The sequence below is a fragment of the Miscanthus floridulus genome, chromosome 4, assembly GCF_019320115.1.
Source record: "Miscanthus floridulus cultivar M001 chromosome 4, ASM1932011v1, whole genome shotgun sequence".
NCBI classification, from domain to species: domain Eukaryota; kingdom Viridiplantae; phylum Streptophyta; class Magnoliopsida; order Poales; family Poaceae; genus Miscanthus; species Miscanthus floridulus.
In genome coordinates, this window is record NC_089583.1 from 13,400,953 (window position 1) to 13,424,394 (window position 23,442).

Here is a 23,442-nt window from a genome sequence, read left to right on the forward strand (position 1 = left end):
TGCTTAGACCGGTAGAAGTCGGGTGATGTCCTGTCACCTGCGAGATATAGGTGGATACCGGAGCACGGTTGGCTATATCTGCTATCGTGGAACAGAACCATGTGGTAAAAGTAAATTGAGACCGGACGGGAGGTCGATAGGGAAGCAACAAGGCATGGAGGTCTTGGGTGTGGACTTATCCCCGTCTGTGTCGATCAAGGACCGTACCGTTGTTGGAACTTCTGACAAGATTGAACGCATGCCTCTCACTTAGCTGGCCGGATAACTCGTTCCGACCGCGAAGCCGAGTAATTCAACTCAGGCCGGGAATCGTTCTGTTGTGCGCTCCTTCCGGGGAACGATCAGACTGAGCCCAAGGGCAGGCTTGGCCTGAGCATCCTGGCATCTGGTGTTCCAGATTGTGCGGCGCAGTACGAACCCGCGAAATGTGTACCGGAGTTGTACCAAAGGTGACCTAAGACTATCGTGGCTGGTAGATCTGGGTTTGTGTTAGGAATAAATTCCCAGCTGGTGAAAATCGATTTGAATCGCCGTCTCTCCCGGATAGTGAGAAACTTGGCTAGCTCCAACATCGTAGTAACTGTGTTATGAAACATGATGGTTCAAATGAATATGGAATTACAATATCTGCTATGGTTACTATTGTATGATTCTAAATAACATACCACATGTTTGGCATAGGACAATTGCTAACCTAGAAATGGATAGTTATAATTAACTTGATAAAAGAATCACAACTGTACAACGGTTAATTGCCTTTTTCGCAAAAATGTTGTCAAGTTACGTCCACTTATACAGCCTTGCATAATCCTTGGAGTCATTTTATTTCTGGTTCATGACGGGTAAGTCTAGCTGAGTACCTTCTCGTACTCAGGGTTTATTTTCCCATTGTTGCAGATGGCACTGTGTATCATGGTTATTGCAAGAGTTGCTTCTATCCCGCTGTGGACGAGGAGTAAGCCGTGGGCAGGCTTCCTTAGTAATTCCTATCTTTGCTTTTGTGGACCGTGATCTGGTTTGGCACTGTATTAAACTATGTTGGAAAATTTTATCTCAAACTTATTTGCTTCCGCTTTGTTTATCAAACTTGTTTTGTAATAACTTTTATTCGTACTCTGATGATGAAACGTATCTGTGAACTTTATGTAATATGTGGCATGTAGGTTGAATCCTGTACGATCTTGGTTGTTGTAAATCGTTTATCGATACCCGTCGTGGTACTCGACGGACTACCGGGTTTATATGGGTTCAAGTATGACAGTGCGACCGCTTGCGGATTGCCATTATACTTGTATTCTTATAAATTGGTCGGTTCTGCGACAATAATATTAGGTGGTTATTAGCTAACAATTAGTTGAACTTGTTAGTTGGTTAGTAGCTAACAATTTGGTGATCGATCAGCAGCAGCCCTGGCTGTTGTAGTAGAGCGCATGAGGATCAAATTGCAGGAGAGCCAGAGAAAACCGGCCTAACCTGTTTTCAAATCGGCCTAACCGGTTTCAAAATCGTACTAGCTGGTTTTGATAGACACATAGGGGATTGAAAACGTAGCTTTGGAGAATGCAAGGCCAGTTTTCCGAGAAAACCCATGATCAGTCAATTTTGGGTGCGAATAATAATTGGCCTTGCAAGATGTTGGAAAATGGAAACGTTTGCGCTAAGAGTATTAAGAGATAAGAGTACAGCTTCTGCACATTATGAGTATATATGTCAGCTCTGAACATGAGACTTGCATGCTAACGGAGTGGATTGACCGACAACTGGATGTCAGGATTAGGACTTTGGACAGCGAGTGCATTATTGACGATGCAAATCGGCCCATTCGGCTTGCTGAATTTTGGCTGAAACTGACTGAAAAATACTGTTCTGACTGTATTGTTGTGAGAAAAAAACACTGTTCCGACTGGAAAAAAAAACCGAACAAACTGGCTCGTGGCAAGACGAATGGGGCCGATATGATGTCGACGGCGTGCTGAGCACGCAGTTGTTCAGTGCTCTATCTAGCTGGTGAGCGGTGACAGTGTTATCCTTCTTTTTCTTTTCTTTTTTATAAGGAGCTGGTGAGTGGTTGTCAGTGTTGAACAATAGCTTGCGCTAAGCTTCTTCCCCGAGTAGGTTTGCAGCAGCTTTGGTGGCTGGTTTCAGTTATTTCTTCAGTGGCGAGTCGCCTAATAAACAACCCCGGGCAGCTATCAGCTAAACCTGTAGATCGAATGTACGTTTCGCTGAAATTTAGTTTAGGCTGACTTATTGTGAAAGGAAAATACTTTTTGTTTACTGAAAAATATTGCTGAAGTAGTGCCGCAGAACATGATGCCCTTTCACAAGACTTCTGTTCAATGATCAGGCCTGCCGAGTTGATTTTCTTTTAAAAAATAAACTGAACAAGGATTATTGCTCTTGTACTGGCTGTATTGGGAAACACACTTTAGAGGTTATTCGAACTTCAAGCTCAAACGATAGATCCTGTTTCCTCCATTTCAAAGTATAAGACATTTGACTTTTTTAACCTTAAATTTTGATCGCTCGTCTTATTCAAAAAATTTGTGTAAATATAGTCAAATTTTAGTCATTCTAGAAGAACTTTTATTAATAAAACAAGCCACGACAAAAAAAAAACGATATTTTGTACAAAATTTTAAATAAAACGAGTGGTCAAACGTCTTATAACTTAGGATGGAGAAAGTATATATTTTCTAGAAAAGAAAAGAAAAAGCTAGATCATAGCAAAATAAGCCGCAGTTGGCTGCTGCTTCTTTGGCTCCTCTGCCAAATTACTGTTTAAGTAGCCGGCTACGACTTATTTTAAGTGCAGCCGAACATCCTTGAAACGGTACGATAGCCAGAGCCGTCTTAGGGGTGGGCAACAAGGGCATGTTTGGATGCTGCCTCCCAGGCAGCTCAGACGCCAAGCAGCGTCCCCAGGCGTTCGATTTCGATCGCCTGGGGCTGCGATCACTTGCCTGGCAGGCAAGCCCAGGCGAGGGCGGCATCCAAACACGCCCCAAGTGCAACGGCCGAGGACCCATTGCCACAAGAGGGCCTTTTGAAATATGCATGTATAGAGTACTTAGTATGTGTATTTGGTTAATTGGAATGAAATTTAAAGGCTTGTACACGCGAATGGATCATAGATCAGCTGATTGGGTTTCTTGTGGTGGAACCTGCTCATCAGGGTTTAAGTACTCGACTTGGCATGAGTGCTCCCATGTTCTTGATTTATTCTAGGATTTAATGATGCTATGCTTTTAGTGGTAGGTAATGTCCACGTCGACAGCGAGGCGTCTGTGGTGACGTCTAAATCTCGTGATCTGTCAGCTCAGTCCTTCGAAGGTATTTATAGGAGTAAGGTTTATATATGTGTGTTCATAGGGTGAGTGTGCGTGCGTTGTGAATGTCAACTCTTTAATTTTAAAAAGAAGGCTCGTACACTTTGGCAAGTCTAGCGATTAGGACTTAGCTTACTGCCGCTTCCAATTCTGATGAAGCCGTGACAAAGAAGTTCTAAAAAAAAATAGTTTGCTAGACCCTAACTGCTTTCTTGTCTAAGAGCCCACAAAATTATTGAGACGGCCCTGAAGATAACAAATGTACTCCAATCGTTTATAGGGTACATAGGGACATTACATGTTTCCTAGGGTCAGTGCATGCATGTTTATGTTCAAATGTCCTCCTAGTATCAAATTTTAAGGGAAGGTTTATCATGTTAAGCAATTGTACATCCAAATATACAATCATCCTACTCGTTATGCTAAAATTTAGCTTATACTGATGCTTATGCTGATTTGTTGGGAGAGAAAAATATTTTTCGTTGGCTGAAAAATAGTTCATGGGAACATGCTAATATTGCTTTACTGTACAGGCACATTATAAAGTTGACGATCAAACGCTTGACTTTTTGAAGACTGGACCTAGACGGCGCCAGTAACACACACCCTCGTGCGTACGTAAGCAGCTTCCCAACCCCAACGGCACGGGCGCGCCGACACCTGTCCTCGTCGGCCCATCTGCGGCCCAGGCCCACCTCAACCGAGCCACGTGCCCGGCCCTCCCTCACTCCACCGCCCAGCGCCGCCAGCGAGGCCGCGACCGCGACCCTCTCCTCCTCCGTCTCTGTCCCACCGCTCTCCACTTCCGGTCCCCGACCCCCGTCGCTTCAACGGCCCCATCCCCTCGTCCCCTCGCCTTCCAGAACCTTCCTTTCCCGAAATAGCCAAATCCATACCCTACCCCCACCCACCATCCCAGAGCCACAGTTACTACCGGGCTACCTACCCTCTTCCCGCGCTCGTGCCCGCTCGCCACCCCCGCCGCGGCTCCGGGCGACAGGAAAGCTCCCGTCCTGGTGAGGTCCCAAAAGCTCCAGCCTTTCCCGCTCAAATCTCTCCTCCCGGCTTCTGGGTTCGGCCGGCGGAAGCTCAACTTCTGGCTGTGTTCGTCGTTTCAGGCACCCGGCGAGCGGCTTTGATTTCCTCTCCGCCCCTGGCGTGGTGTTCTGGCCCCCCAGTTTGTCGGCTGCTTTCTACCTGTACTTGCAGAGCTGCAGGTGGATGGTGAGGCGTTCTTGCCAGGATAATACCTTATCCTGTTCCCCATCCCCGTGCTGGATGCGCGCCCGCGTGTGTGTCCTGTACTCCTGTGTGGCCTTGTGGGGCAGCTCCTTGTCATTGCTCTTGGTTTACAGGGGAGTTTTACTGATATTGTCCAACGCACCATTCTATTCCGGCGTCAGACAGAGTAGAGATTCCAGTATCGATTCTCGGTTAGGAACTTAGGAGAGTAGAGTCTGGCTATGGACCCAATGCTGAACCCAGTGAAGGTGGAGAGCCATGGGGAGGGAGGAGATTTGCTGGCAGGCACGGAGGATGCCGGGGACGGGCCGTCCGCTGCCGTCGCCGCGGCGCCGAGGCCGATGGAGGGTCTGCATGACCCTGGGCCGCCGCCGTTCCTCACCAAGACGTATGACATGGTTGACGACCCGGCCACCGACCCGATCGTGTCGTGGAGCGCCACCAACAACTTCGTGGTGTGGGATCTGCACGCCTTCGCCACCGTGCTGCTGCCCAGGCTCTTCAAGCACAACAACTTCTCCAGCTTCGTCCGGCAGCTCAACACCTATGTAAGCGCTTCTTTTCCCCCCATTACGATTCAGCCTGGCATGGTTCGTGATGCTTGGGTGTTAACAGCGTCGAATGACTGTTTTTGCAAGTAGTTGGTGTAATCCAATTGCGGCAATGAAACGACATATGTAGGCATTGAAGCTTGCTATGCACTATTTAAGTACTCTGCTTGAGTTGTGGGAATCTCATCTCTTATTTTTGGTGTTAATCACATTTGTACTTCGGAACATTAAGTCCCAAGCAAGTAGGGTAGACTAGAGTTGAAACCCACCGAGAGCCTCAAGTTATGCTTCAGACACTTCAATAGCTGCTTCCAAAATACTCCTATTCAAATATAGATCTCTACGTATATCCCAAGCTTTCAAATATCTTCTTATTGTCTCTCCCATGTCAATTTCGGTCTTCCTCTACCTCTTCTCATTCTGGAGGTCTCCTTTGAACATGGCCAAACCACCTCAACCGATGTTGGACAATTATTTCTTCAATTAGTGCTACCTCTAGCCTCTAGGCGATCACGTATATCATCGTTTCGAACTCGGTCCATTCTTGTGTGACTATAAATCCATCGCAATGTACGTATTTATGCAACAATCAGTTGTTGAACATGTCAAATCTTTGTAGGCCAACATTCTGCTCCCTATAGCATATCCGGTCACTTCAGAACAACATATAGATAATTAATTAAACAGGCAAGTTTAACTTACAGCGTATTCAGGTATGAATGTATGATGCAAGTAAATACTACAGTTGCATAGTACTACGTCTTTGTGTACAAGTACATAGAAACCCCAGACAAGATGATATTATTTAATACGAGGAACGTGGTTTGCCACATCTGCTCATGTTGTCTTTAGGCTATCTTCAACAACATCACCTAAAATACAAGACACACTCGTTCTTTGGGTAGCGCTACAGATAAAAGGTTAAATACATATTCGACATCTTCTCCAACGACAAGACCCAATAGAGAATCATTTCTGCAAATGGGTTTCCAGAAGAGAGGATGCCCATATTTGGATTGCCTAAAATAGATCTCCTGTATAGGTACTCTGTTGGAAACTGATTTTAAGTATCTTGTTATCCATTTTGGGTTTATGTGTCCATACGGGTTCCTCGTTGGAGACAGTCTTGAAGGAAGGAAATGAAGAAGATAATCTTGTTGACATTTCAGAAAATATTACTGGGCCTTGTTTAGATTGAGGTTAGGAATCAGTATTTGACACTGTAGCACTTTCATTTGTATTTAACAATTATTGTTCAATCATGGCCTAACTAGGCTCAAAAGATTCGTCTCGTAATTTACAATCAAACTGTGTAATTAGTTATTTTTTTATCTATATTTAATACTCTATGTATATATCTAAAAATTTGATGTAATGAAGAGAGAGTGAAAAAACTTCAATCTAAACAAGGCCCTGTTGTGTTTTCAGCAAGCATTCATCTACAAGGGAACATGAGACTTGCATGCTAACCGAGTGCATTGACCGACAACTGGATGTCAGGACTAGGACTTTGGACAGCGAGTGCATTATTGACGCTGCAAATGATGTCGACGGACGGCTTGTTTAGATGCCACTAAAATTCTAAGTTTTTTCACTTTTTTTTCATCACATCAATTTTTAGCCGCTTGCATGAAGTATTAAATGTAGGTAAAAAAAATAACTAATTACACAGTTTAGTTGGAAATCACGAGATGAATCTTTTGAGCCTAGTTGATCCACGATTAGACAATATTTGTCAAATAAAACGAAAATGGTACTATTCATCGTGTTGAAATTTTTTTAGCATCTAAACGAGGCCGGAGTGCTGACTGCTGAGCACGCAGTTGTGCAGTGCATGCTTCTGTTCAGCAGGTCTTTTCTGTCTGCCTACCTGGTGACAGTCTTATCATCGCAAAAAAAAAGGGAGATCCTATATATTTGCCAAAAAAAGAGAGAGGCTAGATCATCGCAAAACAAACAAACGGTATGATACTAAATGGAATCGTTTGCAGGGTACATAGGGACATACATGTTTGCTAGGGTCAGCGCGTGCATGTTTGTGTTCAAATGTCAATTTTTTTTGAAAGGAAGGTTTATTAATCTTACACAATTACGTCCAAATATATACAATATGATTTGAAACCAAACAAGAAACTTAAAATATTGCTCAGCATGAAACACATATAGCCTATGGTCATTTCTAGAATAGAAGACCAAAAAAAAAAAAAAACTCATACAGTGTACATACCTCGAGTCATATTAAGGGGTAATACGGTCTTTACATCCCCTTTAAATCCAGACATAAAGCAATGTGATATTAAGCATGAAAGTTACAAGTAAATAAAGAATTTCTACTTTTGAAGGGTCAAGAAAGGAATACTTCATCTTGGTATTGGTAGTGCCAAATAGAGAATTTTCTCTACTAATCACATCACTACAAAATAGATAGCTTTAGGTCCTCAATAATGTGTTCCCTAAGTGATGAGAGAGAGAGAGAGAGAGAGAGAGAGAGAGAGAGAGAGAGAGAGAGAGAGCACCACTAGCAACATTGTGACCAATGATGCTATCTCAGACTCATAATGGTTCCAAAGAAATTAGGAGCGGTGAACTTTCTTGCCCTGCTCTCATTTTCTTAAAATAACATTGTTCTATTAGCAACAGTTGGTCATTGAAGGCCCCAACGCTAATAAAACAGATGGTGGAAAGAAGATGTGATATTTTATTGAGCTTAGCACCGCTTTCCAGTTTCTTTGCACACTGTACGCAGCAATGAGACTTGTTTTTGTTATATCCGGATCTACTTATTTTCTGAGTTCACCTGTACACTTTGGAGGGCCTTATATATGCTTCAAGATCACATACACAGATTTCCCAATGAAAAAGTTACATCATAAGTGCACCTCTCTCCGATCAAACACATTTTGGAAATTGCAGTTCCCGGAAATAAAACGACAAGGAGCTCCTTGCTTTATAAAGTTGATCAAACGCTCGACTTTTTGAAGAAATGGACGTAGACGGTGCAGTAAACACATCCGCGTGCGTAAGCAGCTCCCGAACGGCACAGGGTCGCCGACACCTGTCCCCGTCGGTCCATCTGCGGCCCAGGCCCACCTCATCCGCGCCACGTGCCTGATTTTTTTGGCCTTTTTTTTTAAAGTTTTTTCACAAATATGCCCCTGAAGGTATGCTTTTAAAATCTGGATCCTCACCTCGGCGCCAGAATAATTGGCGCCGAGCTTACACGTTTTGGCGCCTAGGTCTTGGAGCCACGTCGGCATCAAAGCAGAGCTGGCGGTGACATGGCAGCCAGCTCGGTGCCGTGGATCTTGACGCCGAGCTTGGCACCGTAGATTTTGGCCCCGAGCCTGCCTTGCAGGTGGGTCCGTTTCCTTTCTCTCTTCCTTCCTTCCTTTTCCTCTCTTCCTTTCTCTCTCTCTTCTCTCTCGTCCGACGCCTCCCGTCATCGGCGCCGCTCCTCCTCGCCACGCCCTGCCCCGACCACCGTTGCTGCTCCGGGCCGGCCATGCGCCCCCCCTGTCCACCGGCTCAGCGCCCCGTCCCCCATCCCCAGGCGACGCGCTGCGTCGACTGGCTGCCCCACCGCACCGTCTGCCCTGCAGCCGCCGCCGCCGTGCCTCGCTCAACCCGGCCTCCTCGTCGCGGCCGCTCGGCCAGCCGCGGCAGCCACGCCCCGCCCGCCCTGCGTCGCCGGGCCAGGCACTGCTGTCTCCCCATCCTCCATGTTCGGCCACACGCGTTGGCTGTTCCTCGGCACCTTGTCCCGCGGCCCTCCACCGCGCCCGGCGCATCCTCCTGTCTTCACCGCGTTGTGCACTGCCATCGTTGGACAGGTAACCGTGTATATGCAATGTAGTTAGTTAGTGAGGTTGAATTGTTGTGTAGTAATTGGTTTATTGATGTACTTAGGATGGTAATGTGATAACCTATTTAGTTTAATTAGTTGGTCATCTATAGATTAGGTGATAACCTAGTTAGACTATTTACTTAGTTAGTTAGATATCTATTTAGTTAGTTATAATAACCTATTTAGTTTAATTAGTTGGTGATGTAGTGATAAGGTGATAACCTAGTTGTTGAACATGTATGGAGCTAGTTACTATGTTATTTACGAAGCTAGCAGTTACCTAGTATGTAGTTGTTGGCACGTAATTTGGACTAAACGAAATGTGTTTAGATTTGTGTTTGAAATAGATGGACAACCTAGTGAGCATATATCATGGAGGCACCGTGGAAAGAGATCGCTATGGATATATTGAGTTTGTTGACATATAAAGCGTGTCTATGTTATTCAATGAGAAGCCTTCATTTTATGAGTTGGTTGCAAGGGCTCGGGAGGATCTACATTGCCATGATGATGATTGCATCGTAGTTGAGGGTGTACTTCACCTTGGTTCCCCTCCCAACATCCTAAGGAAGATGATCTCAATTGGGTGTGCGGATCAGTGGGAGAACTATGTGGTAGAATGGCCTAATCTAATGCCCTCCTAAGAGTACTTGTCTTCCATTAGACAGTAAGTACCCAAGAGAGTGCACTAAATCGTGCCGTTCCATCGAGCACACTCCAAGGGAGAACTCGAAAATCCACATTCTTCCGTCAGGATCATAAATGAGAGAATAAAGCTTACAACATTCTTAACCATTTCTTACATCACTTTATTACAACATTAGAGTACTTAAACAAGTTGAATGCAATAGCAGAATTAAGATAGTTTTATATGTAAAAGAGTTTATACATTTTAGGTTTACATTTTTATCTTGCAGTGGAGAATAATATATGATCAGAGTTACAGTAGAAATAAAGATTAATGGTGAATCATTAACATAGTAAACATTTATAAACCAGATATGATGGCAGCCCATAAAACTTTTCTTCTAAAAACTTTTAGTGAGGGTTATAAATAAATACTACGGTCGTAGCGTGAAAGGAATCCTCTCTGAGCCCACCAGGAGGTTTCCACGCACAAGAGTCAGCTCTATGTATCCTCCGGTCACCTACAACAGGGAGAATAAAACCCTGAGTACTCGATTGTACTCAGCAAGACTTACGCGACAAGAGAAAAATAAAAGACTCCAAGGATATGCAAGGCTTATTTAGCTTGTGGGTTATTGCATCTATGGAAGCATTACTAAACGTACGTCCTTATATTCAATTTTTATTAGCAGTCATCATTAGTTCATTAACTTATCATTCTATGTAAGCACATATGCTACTTCAAGCAGGTGGTAAGCAATCAAAACCATTTTACCATCTTTTATGTTCCAGTTCTTACTACGGTGCTAGACCATAGCCAAGTCATACCGTCTCACAGAAATGGCGATTCACGAATCAATGTATCCTAGCTGGGTACCCCAAAACACATGCCTCGCTTGTACCCCAGGCACAAACAAGACCAACCCATTCCACTCCTATCAAGGGGTCCATGTCCCCGTCCAAACTTGGACTCCAAGCCCCCAACACCTGAGACCCAGTCTCAGTATGGTGCTTAGACCTCCACCTAAAATCCACCCCTAAAAGTCGGTCCAAAAAAGAGCTGGAACCCATGACAAGAGCGTAACGAGCCTTCCCGCTCCCATAAGCAAGTATGTGCTCAGAATAATAAGTCTGTGACCTGACTACCATCCACAACAACGGACGGTCCTCAATCGACACAGGCAGAACAAATGCAACCAGAGCCTCGCTCGGTTGCCTAACCAAATCTAAATCCAAATCCAAAGCATAGTCTAGCCCGGTCTTCAATTATCATCCATCTATTCCATGTGATAGTTATATGATAATAAGAATAATAATATCTTTCCTATCTCTTGTGAGTGACAGGTAATCACTCGACTTCTACCGGAATCCTTTAGCATAGCAATCTATATGATCTTGACATACTAGTAGGACTCATAGGATAAGGATATATATATGCAAGTGGTTTTCATTCAACTCCTTAAAACTTAATGCAGAAGCATAAAATAGTGTAGAATAATAGGCATTATGTACCGGGGCTTGCCTGGGCAAGATATAACTAAGGATTTGCATTCCATCGTGGCGACACGATCACCAAGGCACCATCCTCCTGCTACTCCGACCGACTCCAGATCCATCATTTTCCTATTATGATATATGTGGATACAATGTAGAAAACGTAAGGGAAAATGGTGTTCTTGCCCTTATGCAGGAGTCCAATTGTGATTTTACCCTTGTTTTCTCAACTTTGTGATTTTGCCCTTGCTATTTTGAATTGAATCATCCGTTTGCCCCTGGTTTGGATGCCGTCAGATGGTCATGGAATAAATAAATTAAAAAAATTCAAAATCTAAAAAAAGAAAGGCAAAAAGACCAGATTGCCCCTTATCCTTATATTCAGCCTCCATATGGAAAATGTGCCTTTCTCACGGGCCGGTTGCATCGACCGGGGTGTCGGGGGCATCTGGCGGCGGCGGCGTTGGCAGCGCACAGTGCGCGGTGTGGCAACGGCTCCCGGTGGTGGGGCTCATCGCGCGCGGGGCTGCGGCGGGGCTCGGCACGTGGTGCGTGGTGTGGGGGCACGCGAGGGCCATGGGGCTTGGCACGCGACGCACGGTGCGGAGGCTTCGAGCGTGTGGCGCTCGAAAGCAGCCGCGGCTCGGTCGCTCGGGCGCGGACGTGCGATGGCCGACGCACGGTGGCAGGCGGCGGTGGTCATGCTGGTGCTGCCTACGACCCGGAGCCGTCGCCCTCCCGCGCACTGCATCTCTAGTGGCCGCGCCATGGTCGGACGGTCGACAATGTCAGAGTCGCTGCCGAGCACCTTGCGATGAAGCCGAGGTCATCCGCCACTGCTGCCCTGCCCTGTAGCTCTGCCCAAGGCCGAGCGCCACCGCGCTTGCCTCCGTTGGCTGGATCTGAGGTTGCGCTGCTCTGCTTCCCCCATCCCTCTTGCCCTTCTACTTCCCTGCTTCTCTCTCTTCTCTCCGTTCCGTGTCGAGCGCTCTGCTCTTCCCCTCCCCTTGCTACCGCTTTTGGAAGAGAACGGCCGCAGGTCGCCAGGGCAGTCGCTGCTGCTCCCCGGTCTTAACGCCGCCCTCTAGTCTCCCACCGCCTTGCTTCTCTCTCTCTTTCTATCCCTCTTTCTTGCTCTATCTAATCTCTTCTGTAGACCACTCAGAAGGAAAAGGAGCAGATGCGCCTCGCCAATGGCACCCAATGCCTAGCTCTCAGCATCATCGCTAGGGCCAACCAGGGCGCGCCACCTCGGCCCATGGACCCCGCATGTTAGTGGCTCTGTCTTCCTCTTCCCCTGTCCATAGACTCAGCTTACATAGGCTAAAGACAGAGAGCGCATGGTTCACCGATCGGTGCATAAGAGCAGTAGCAACAGAGCGCCCACCTACCTCGGCCAGACAGGGGCAAAATCGTAATTAGGCATAATAAACAAGGGGCAAAATCGTATGGGCATTCATGTCCTTTTGTACAAAGTTTAACACTGTTAGGGGTGGATGACGGAGTAGGGGCAAACTGGTGCTTCGTGAATGGCATAGTAGGGGTAAATTCACAAAGTCAAAAAAATAGGGGCAAAATCACAGTTTCGACACAAAACAAGGGTACAAACGCAAGAGCCCCAAAACGTAATTAACTAACGGCAACCGCAACTCTTAAAATACGTTGACGCCTCTCAAGCTAATGAGCTAGCTCTAATGACTAACGTAGTAGGCTACATATCCACGTTGTCGAGTAAGGTGTTGTTCCGCAACAAGTGTTTTAGTTCTACAATTCAAAGTTGTTTCGACATTTCCTTGATTTAATATATATACATTTGAACTAGGGCTCATTAACTATCTTAGAAAACTAATTATTATGGAGCTACAAAAATTATAGTGAGCATCTAATAATGTTAGGAATTTACTGTGAAAGTTTCAGAGCCAACACTATTACTAATTTATCACAAAAATTCCTTCAAGTTTATATCTTAACAATATTAAGCATCTCAAATTAATTAGATCACTCCTGAAAATACTATGAAGCTATGTGAACAAGATATACTAGCAGATAGATCATGATTTTAGGAACCTAACAAAATTAGTTTCACCATTTTCATCAACTACACAAATTTATATGGAATTTACAAGTTTGCTGTAGAAACTAAATTAGAAAACGCTTTAGGAAAAAGGAAAAGGCCGGTGGCGACTAATCCGGCCCAGCGGCTCCACGCGGGGTGCGGCTGTGCGTGCACCACGATGGCCCATCATGGCCTAAGGCCGGGAGCCCATGCGCGATGATTGCTTCATAGAAAAGCCCCTGAGCTTTTAGATAATAACACGACTACTATGCACACTATTCCTACTGACATCAGTTTTACAAATAAGCCCTTGGATGTTCTGACCTTTACCACGAGGAGACCCCTAGGATCCCCGAGCACGGCGGCCGATGGCATGAGGCAGTTACACCGGGAAACTAGGCTCGCTACGACGGAAGTAAGAGGCCGACCACCATCTATGGCTAAACACACAAGGATGGGTGGCGGTTAGGGACTCGGAGGCGCATTGGTATGAACTGCAGTGGCGAGCGGCTATCTATAGTGGTGGCATGACTGTTTCAACAAGCTAGAGCAGCTAGAAGACTAACGAGTGAGCAGGTGAGCATAAGGAGCTTACAACGAGCTCCTTTGAGGTGATTGTCTAGTCAGTGGCAGCCCAAGCAGAGCTAGCCACATGCGACCGAGCGGGGTGGCAGCGCTCCATGATGGACATCGACGCATCACCCAACCATCGATGAGCACGCTGGCCAAAATAGCGTGAGCACCGATTAGAGGGAGTCAAGGCGAGTTTGGGGTTACGATCAATGGAACTGCTATTAACCCTACGAGCCTTACCCCCAAACCTCTCGGCATAGCGGTGTTTTGACCGACGACGAGCAAAATGCTAAATTGGTGGTCGGTAGCGCTTGGCCAGGCATGGGGAAGATGGGGCACCTAGTTGACTTCTTATGCCACTTATTGGTGTGAGGAATCGAACTATGAAGCCCTGAGCTAGGCGAATTGGAGGGTAGAAAGGCAGAGCTCTAGCCATGGTCATGCCGTGGAGAGGCACACGAGTGAGCACGAGTGGATTAAGACAGACGACTTCGATCGATAGCTACAATACGAGCACATGCGCACAAGTGATGATACAAGGGAGGGCTTGGCGCGATGCGCTTGAATTGGAGCGACCAAATGCAAGTAGGGCTCATCGGCATCGGCTAGCGGGGCAAGGCGAGGTAGTTAGGCGTCCCATTGCCACTGTGACCGGGGCCAATGACCAGACATGGTAGCTGTGGCATACGCCAAGGGCACGATGCGGTAGGTGAATTGAAGGGTGGGGCGGATGCCATGTCGACCGAGCGATGGTAGCCATAGCGTCAGCTTGGCCCAGCACATGTTACAACGAGAGCCAGACCGTGGCCAGCTAGGGTCGGCCAACGCCAGGCCGAGGCGCTACGCGGCACCATTTGGGAACATGAGCTGCCCCGTGGCCATGACCCGGCCATGGCGTGAGACCGACGCCTACAGCGTTCGCACACATGGTGACCATAGACTTAGGCCGAGTGGCTGCGTGCGGTGCCGTGCATGCATTTTAAAGCGAAGCAAAGATTGCTGGTTACCTCAATTGAAACTCAGCCAATTTTGCTAACCCAGAACCAACACTGCCAGCCATCTAGCAAAGCAATCATCATGACCATAGAGCAACCATAGAGGGAGATAAAAGGATGCCAACATGGGCTCATCACTGGAGTGCCGGTTCATGACAGAGCGCCAACAACGTGGTTTACAGCGCGTTCCAACGAAGTTTGGGGAATTTTTTAGGGAGCAATGCGACACCCAATGCAACTACGACCTACCCCATGCCCAAGAGCTTACTTATAAGCAACCAACAATGCAAGAATATGAAGCTAGTGTTTAAACATTTTAGTTAGAATTTAAACTCCAAAATGGCATTGTCTACTACCCCTTTCAGACTTTAGAAAAGACAGGGTTCAATTTGAACTTAACAACCATGAACACTTTTTGTCACAATTTTTTTAAAAGGTCTAAACCTTGTCAACTTCAACCAACAATTATTTCATGTGTGTGTTAAATATTAAAACATGAGAAACTTGTTTGCTAATTTCTCTCGGGCCTCAATCTTAGTGCTAAGCAAGACCGTAACACCAGGGGTGTTACAATATGAGATCGGCTATGAAGAGCTAGTTCCAAAGTTTGGACGTGGTTGTGCGTCGGGTGTTAGTTGATGCCGTCCCTCATGGGTTTTCCCCACCATTGGGTCAACAGGCACACTATGACCCTTCCATCTCAGAACCTGATATGAATGTGGAGGTTACACCTACCGTCCCTGGTGCTCAATCTGCCCCCAATGAGCTAGTTGGAGATGCTTGTTAGACTCATAATGTTGTGGTAGATCCTCCTCATGAGATCCCTTTGACACAGAATCATCCAAGTAAGTGTCTTATCCGCATCGTTCTTTGGAGCTTACCCCCTTCCTTACATCCATTTTTCTCATTCTTTCCTCATATTTCTGCTTATGTTGCAGGAGACATTCCCGACAATGTGGATATGCCTCCTGTTGCTATAGAAGTGCATTGTGGAGATGGATTTCATGGCTCCAATAGTGTTGAAATTATGAATGATTCAGAGCTATATGAGATGGCAAGGGCTCTAGATTCTAATGATGATCATCCTGTTGGAGAGCTGATAGAGAGTAACATTGAGATGCTAAGGAGTATCTTTCCCAACCACTGTGATCTAAGAGTTCATGAGTTCAACGATCTTGCTCATTCCGATTAGGCGTGTGTAGAAGGACATGATGATGAGCTGCTAGAAGCTCCTAAGGCCGGCCCTAACATGGTAATTGAGAAGAGTAGGGTATTCAAGGACCTCCCTGCATTGAAGAGGTGGTTGTAGGCATTTGTAGTGATATGAAAGAGACCTTACAAAGTCTTGCATTCATATGCAGAGCGCCGTTACACAGTTGCGTGCGACAAGGAATGCTTCCCATGGAGGGTTTGTGCAAGGAAGCAAAAGGTCACTAGAAAGTGGAAGATCACAAAAGTTGTCGGGCCACACAATTGTGCTGACCATGTGCTCACACTGAAGCATCAGTAGTTGCCAAATGGTTGATGGGAATATTGCACAGAGAACCCAACATGAAGGTTAGGACAATTATTAGGACTGTTGAGGCGTTGTATGGAGGTTATGTGATAACTTATGGTAAAGCTTGGAGGGCTAAGTAGTGAGCGTGGAATATGATATATGGGGACTAGGAGGATGGGTATGAGCAACTGCTCGTACTTTTCAATGCAATCAAAGTGGTGAATCTAAACATGCATTATGAGTACATCCCAAAACCAAATGTATGGAAGGATGGGAGGTAGATATTCTTCCATGCTTTCTGGTGCTTCCCTTAGTGTGTCCAGGCCTTTAGGCACTGTCGTCCTATCTTCTCCATTGATGGTATGTTCTTGATTGGCAAATACTAGGGCACACTTCTTATAGCCATATCTTGTGATGCGAACAATAAATTAGTTCCTTTGGTATTTGCTTTGGTTGAGAAGGAGAACAATGACAGTTGGGAATGGTTCTTGAGGCTAGTCTAGATACATGTGGTTGGACCTAGTAGGGAGATTTGTGTCATACTTAATGCTGTGCAAGAGCAAATAGAGGGGTATTCACCTTTGCACCATCGTTGGTGTACTCGGCACCTTGCCGAGAATCTACTCTGGAAGGATGGTGTGAAGGATAACTTTGATCTATTCCAGGAGGCTGTTTAATAGCTTGTGGGCAAGTACTTTCAGAAAAGTTGGAGCAGGTTAGAACCGCATCAAATGCAGAAGGTAGATAATGGCTCACAGGTTTGATAAGGGATTTGAAGAAATGGATAGGAGCTCACGATGCCGGTGGATGGAGGTATAAGTTTCAGTGCAGCAACATGGCAGAGTCATTCAATAAGTTGCCATTAGGGATACGAGGTATGCCCATGAATGCAATCATTCAATTCACCTTCTACAAGCTTATTGCCTAGTTCAATGATAGACATGCCCATGCAATGAAGTTGTGGAGTGATGGAGAGATATGGGCTCCAAAACCAAAGGCACACCTAAAGAAGGGAAATGAAAGGGCTGACACACATGAGGTTACATGTTTTGACCTCGCCATAGGGACTTATTAGGTTGAGCATAGGGGACATTGTGTCGTGGATGTGGGCCCACTGCCTCATTGACTGGGACTAGATGGGTCAGTACAGCTGGGGCTCTATAGTGTTGGCTTTTCTTTACCGGTAGCTTTGTGAGCCAGGTCATCGGACTTTGTCCTCAGCCTCACTTGGTGGATGCGTGTACCTACTCCAGTTGTGGATGTGGGCTCGTCTACCAGTTGGTCGTCCTGAGGTTCTAGCTCATCATGACTGGTTCCCAGGTCAACCTCCATGTCGGCAGCCGACATGGGCGTACCTTTGGGACTAGGTTAGAGTTCCGCACATGAGGTTAGAGCGAGCGTATATTGAGTTCACAAACAAGCTAGACGCGCTCACGACCTCTAGTGTAAGTGTGGGGGTACGGCCCCTGGTATCCTCAAGATAAGACATGGGCCACACCATCAGAGGTGGCCCGGCCCACAAGATCAAGGTGTGCATGGCGCTACTCGGCGTGCACCGTAAGACATTGTATAGTACCAAATAGGCTACTTTACTTGTAACCCTGTCCCTCCAGACTATATAAGGAGAGGCAGGGGTCCCCTATCGGACACGATCCATCTAGATCTATCTACTACATCTCAATACAATACACCAAAGATACATGACGTAGGGTATTATGTCGATCAGATGGCCAAAACCTATCTAAATCGCTGTCTCTACGCCTTGTGTCACCATCTGGTTCCTGATTATGCGTATCCCCACTGACAAATCTACCATCACGGGATACCCCTTGGTGGACTGCCGAGCATATTCTATCGATAGTTGGCGTGCCAGGTAGGGGTGTGCGCTTGATCCATGGCGAGCCAGATGGACCTCAAACCAACAATGCATTCTCATCATCAATCTCATGGAGATCCATGCCGGTCCATGACGACGATTCATCGCTGGCTACACCAGCCCCCACGACAGCAGATCCAATCTCGGAACCACCTCCGAGGTCGCCTTCACCAACAACTCACCACCTGCCAGGTGCTCACTATCAACGCCGACCAGATAACGCCATACGTTGTCGACCAGACGCTCCGTCCAAAGCTAAGTCACGCTTTAATATTTTTTAAATATTCTCCAATCTCCGTATATCGCCATAATGTTTCTCCGAACTGTTTTCTCCATATTTGCTCTCCAAATGATTTTCTGAACCCTCGAACAGTCATGTTGATGCTCGGATGCCTCCAAAGACGGCCCTGTCTCTGGCTCCTCTCTACACGTGCTACGTGCTCCGCGCTCTGCGTTATGGGTGGTCGGCAGCGGCTCCTTGGTCACGCCTGTTCCTCCTACACAAGCACGGGCTCCGCGCTCGACATTATGGACTATGGGCTAGCTAGGGCTAGAGACTCAGCTACACACTAACTATTCAGGCGGTTTATATTAAACATAAATATATTTTCACGCCAACTGATCGCCGAACTGCATACGTCGTTTCATCACCATTGCTGATTTTTCTATGGAGTTTATTTATTTGTGCGTCATGTACTACCCATTCTACATGTTTGCATTACAGGATCATCGTCCAGGTGATCGAATCACCTGGTTCTCGAGCTTCCCCACCGATCAACCGATCGGACCGCTCGGTTCATGGACTCCGTCGCTGACCAGTTGATCGGACTGTTCGCCGCTCATGCTTCATCGCTAGCTACACCTGTTACTGCTCTGCGCTCAGATTCTTCATGCTCGAGGACTAAGTGGGCACACTTCACCGCACGAACGTCGCTAGCTATGCTGGGGACTCCTCGGTGCTTGAACATCGCCGCCTACGCCGGGGACTCCTCGGTGCTCGGTCATCACCAGCGACGCTAGGGACTCCTCGCTCCTCGGCGCTCGGACATTATCGCCTACGCCGGGGACTCCTCGCTCCTCGGTGCTCGGTCATCGCCAGCGACACCGGGGACTCCTCGCTCCTCGGTGCTCAGTCATCGCTAGCGACGCCGGGGACTCCTCGCTCCTCGGTGCTCGGACATCGCCGCCTATGCCGGGGACTCCTTGCTCCTCGGTGCTTGGTCATCACCAGCGACGCCGGGGACTCCTCACTCCTCGATGCTTGGTCATCGCCAGTGACGTCGGGGACTCCTCGCTCCTCGGTGCTCGGACATCGCTGCCTATGCTAGGGACTCCTCGCTCCTCGATGTTTGGTCATCACCAGCGATGCCGGGGACTCCTCGCTCCTCGATGCTTAGAATCGCCAGCGACGCTGGGGACTCCTCGCTCCTTGGTGCTCGGACATTGGTAGCGACGCCGGGGACTCCTCGCTCCTCGGTGCTCGGACATCACCGCCTATGCCGAGGACTCCTCGCTCCTCGGTGCTCGGTCATCACCAGTGATGCCGAGGACTTCTTGCTCCTCGGTGCTCGGTCATCACCAGCGATGCCAGGGACTTCTTGCTCCTCAGTGCTCAGTCATAGCCAGTAATGCCGGGGACTCCTCGCTCCTCGGTGCTCGATAATTGCCAGCGACGCCGGGGACTCCTTGCTCCTCGGTGCTTAGTCATCGCCAGCGATGCTGAGGACTCCTCGCTCCTCGGCGCTCGAATATCGCTGCCTATGCTAGGGACTCCTCGCTCCTCGGTGCTCGGTCATCACCAGCGATGCCGGGGACTCCTCGCTCCTCGGTGCTCGGTCATCGCCAGTGACGCCGGGGACTCCTCGCTCCTCAGTGCTTGGACATCGCCGCCTACGCCAGGGACTCCTCGCTCCTCGGTGCTCGGTCTACACCAGCGATGCCGGGGACTCCTCGCTCCTTGGTGCTTGGAATCACCAGCGATGCCAGGGACTCCTCGCTCCTCGGTGCTCGGTCATCGCTAGTGACACCGAGGACTCCTCGCTCCTCGGTGCTCGAACATCACCAGCGACGCCGAGGACTCCTCGCTCCTCGGCGCTCGGACATCGCCACCTATGTCGGGGACTCCTCGCTCCTCGATGCTCGGTCATCACCAGTGACGCTGTGGACTTCTCGCTCCTTGGTGCTCGGTCATCGCCAGCAATGCCGGGGACTCCTCGCTCCTCGGTGCTCGGTCATCGCCAGCAATGCCGGGGACTCCTCGCTCCTTAGTGCTCGGACTTTGCTGCCTACGCCGAGGACTCCTCGCTCCTCGATGCTCGGACATCGCCAGCGATGCCGGGGACTCCTCGCTCCTTGGTTCTCGTTCATTGCCAGCGACACCGGGGACTCCTTTCTCCTCGGTGCTTGGACATCACCAGCGACGCCGGGGACTTCTCGCTCCTTGATGCTCGGACATCACCAGCGACGCCAGGGACTCCTCGCTCCTCGGTGCTTGGACATCGCTGCCTACGCCGGGGACTCCTCGGTGCTCGGACATCGCCAGCGACGCTGGGGACTCCCCGCTTCTCGGTGCTCGGACATCGCCAGCGATGCCAGGGACTCTTCGCTCCTCGGTGCTCGAACATTGCCAGCGACACTGGAGACTCCTCGCTCATTGGTGCTCGATCATCACCAGCGTCGCCGGGGACTCCTCGCTCCTCGGTGCTCGGACATCGCCAGCGACACTGGGGACTCCTCACTCCTTGGTGCTCCATCATCACCAGCGATGCCAGGGACTCCTCGCTCCTCGGTGCTCGGGCATCGCCAGCGACGCCGGGGACTCCTCGCTCCTCAGTGCTCCCTGGGTGGTCGGATCTTGCTATGTCTGGTCGGTGTGCTATCAAGCTGCTCCATGCTATTCAGATTAGGGTGCTGATCTTGGGCAGCACGTCTGGGGTCTTGATACACGCATATCAGACGACGTCAGCAAGCTTTTAGACTTCTTTCTTTGACCCTGCTACAAGATTCATTCTTCATCTTCTAGCAGGCTCGGGGACTAAGTGGGCACACTTCACCTTGCGGTGAATGTGCTTATTCTCATCTCGAGTCTACGCCCGGGGACTGGCTGCCTGCTCGGCTGGTCTTCTACTTTCTAACCTTGGCACCACGCAACTACATCACCTACTGTCAGGCTCGGGGACTAGCTGTGGGGGTACGGCCCCTGGTATCCTCAAGACAAGACATGGGCCACACCATTAGAGGTGGTCTGACCCACAAGATCAAGGCGTGCACCGCAAGACATTGTATAGTACCAAATAGGCTACTTTACTTGTAACCCTGTCCCTCTAGACTATATAAGGAGAGGTAGGGGTCCCCTAGCGGACACGATCCATCTAGATCTATCTACTACATCTCAATACAATACACCAAAGACACAGGACGTAGGGTATTACATCGATCAGACGTCATGAATCTGTCTAAATCGCTGTCTCTACGCCTTGTGTCACCATCCAGTTCCTGATTACGCGCACCCCCACCGACAAATCTACCATCGCGGGATACCCCTCAGTGGACTACCGATGATATTCTGTCGACAGTAAGTAAATTTATTTCCTATACTGGTTTGAAATGGTTTAGTATAGCATCTAACATCTTGTTTTGACATGTTGCAGGTGTCGTGGGAGCCGTACGATGGAGAGAGGGCACTTCCTTTTCGGTTGAGCAACATGTGTGGGTGCTACTATGACTTCTACAAGATGAGGTGCCCTCTAATATGCTTCTATGCTGTTGAGTTCCACTTGTCAGATAGAGTTGCACGCCAATTTAGAGTGAGATAGCTTTGGCTAATGGCTCCGTTCTCGACTGGCGTTGACTTACACAAGTAAGTGTTCTGCTATTTCAATTGTCCCATTATAGTCCATTTCCATTAGTTCCAATATAAGACGAAGTAATGATGACGTACGTGCACTTTTAATATGATAACATGTATATGGATTGAGATGAATGTGCGTGTATGGAAGCATATATTCGTGTCATATTTTTGTTTGGTTTGCATCAAAAAACAAAGGAAACTCTGCTAAAGGGGGTACGGCCCCTGGTATCCTCAAGATAAGACATGGGCCACACCATCAGAGGTGGCCCGGCCCACAAGATCAAGGTGTGCATGGCGCTACTCGGCGTGCACCGTAAGACATTGTATAGTACCAAATAGGCTACTTTACTTGTAACCCTGTCCCTCCAGACTATATAAGGAGAGGCAGGGGTCCCCTATCGGACACGATCCATCTAGATCTATCTACTACATCTCAATACAATACACCAAAGATACATGACGTAGGGTATTATGTCGATCAGATGGCCAAAACCTATCTAAATCGCTGTCTCTACGCCTTGTGTCACCATCTGGTTCCTGATTATGCGTATCCCCACTGACAAATCTACCATCACGGGATACCCCTTGGTGGACTGCCGAGCATATTCTATCGATAGTTGGCGTGCCAGGTAGGGGTGTGCGCTTGATCCATGGCGAGCCAGATGGACCTCAAACCAACAATGCATTCTCATCATCAATCTCATGGAGATCCATGCCGGTCCATGACGACGATTCATCGCTGGCTACACCAGCCCCCACGACAGCAGATCCAATCTCGGAACCACCTCCGAGGTCGCCTTCACCAACAACTCACCACCTGCCAGGTGCTCACTATCAACGCCGACCAGATAACGCCATACGTTGTCGACCAGACGCTCCGTCCAAAGCTAAGTCACGCTTTAATATTTTTTAAATATTCTCCAATCTCCGTATATCGCCATAATGTTTCTCCGAACTGTTTTCTCCATATTTGCTCTCCAAATGATTTTCTGAACCCTCGAACAGTCATGTTGATGCTCGGATGCCTCCAAAGACGGCCCTGTCTCTGGCTCCTCTCTACACGTGCTACGTGCTCCGCGCTCTGCGTTATGGGTGGTCGGCAGCGGCTCCTTGGTCACGCCTGTTCCTCCTACACAAGCACGGGCTCCGCGCTCGACATTATGGACTATGGGCTAGCTAGGGCTAGAGACTCAGCTACACACTAACTATTCAGGCGGTTTATATTAAACATAAATATATTTTCACGCCAACTGATCGCCGAACTGCATACGTCGTTTCATCACCATTGCTGATTTTTCTATGGAGTTTATTTATTTGTGCGTCATGTACTACCCATTCTACATGTTTGCATTACAGGATCATCGTCCAGGTGATCGAATCACCTGGTTCTCGAGCTTCCCCACCGATCAACCGATCGGACCGCTCGGTTCATGGACTCCGTCGCTGACCAGTTGATCGGACTGTTCGCCGCTCATGCTTCATCGCTAGCTACACCTGTTACTGCTCT

The 23,442-nt window shown here is 48.1% G+C and overlaps 1 protein-coding gene across 1 annotated transcript; it reads left to right on the forward strand.

Annotated features, from left to right (window-relative positions):
• The first annotated feature begins 4,146 nt into the window (after positions 1 to 4,146).
• On the forward strand, positions 4,147 to 6,672 carry LOC136549453 (heat stress transcription factor A-2b-like). Its single transcript, XM_066540733.1, has 2 exons — positions 4,147 to 5,119; positions 6,551 to 6,672. Exons 1-2 carry the CDS (start codon positions 4,793 to 4,795, stop codon positions 6,575 to 6,577), a joined length of 354 nt encoding a protein of 117 aa, XP_066396830.1. The 5' UTR covers positions 4,147 to 4,792; the 3' UTR covers positions 6,578 to 6,672.
• Positions 6,673 to 23,442: the final 16,770 nt, after the last annotated feature.

Excerpts from the sequence above, each read along its gene's own strand:
- LOC136549453 (XM_066540733.1), top strand. The coding sequence starts at position 4,793 with ATGGACCCAATGCTGAACCCAGTGAAGGTGGAGAGCCATGGGGAGGGA. Across the intron at positions 5,120-6,550 it reads TCCGGCAGCTCAACACCTAT|CAAGCATTCATCTACAAGGG; the intron begins GTAAGCGCTTCT and ends TTGTGTTTTCAG.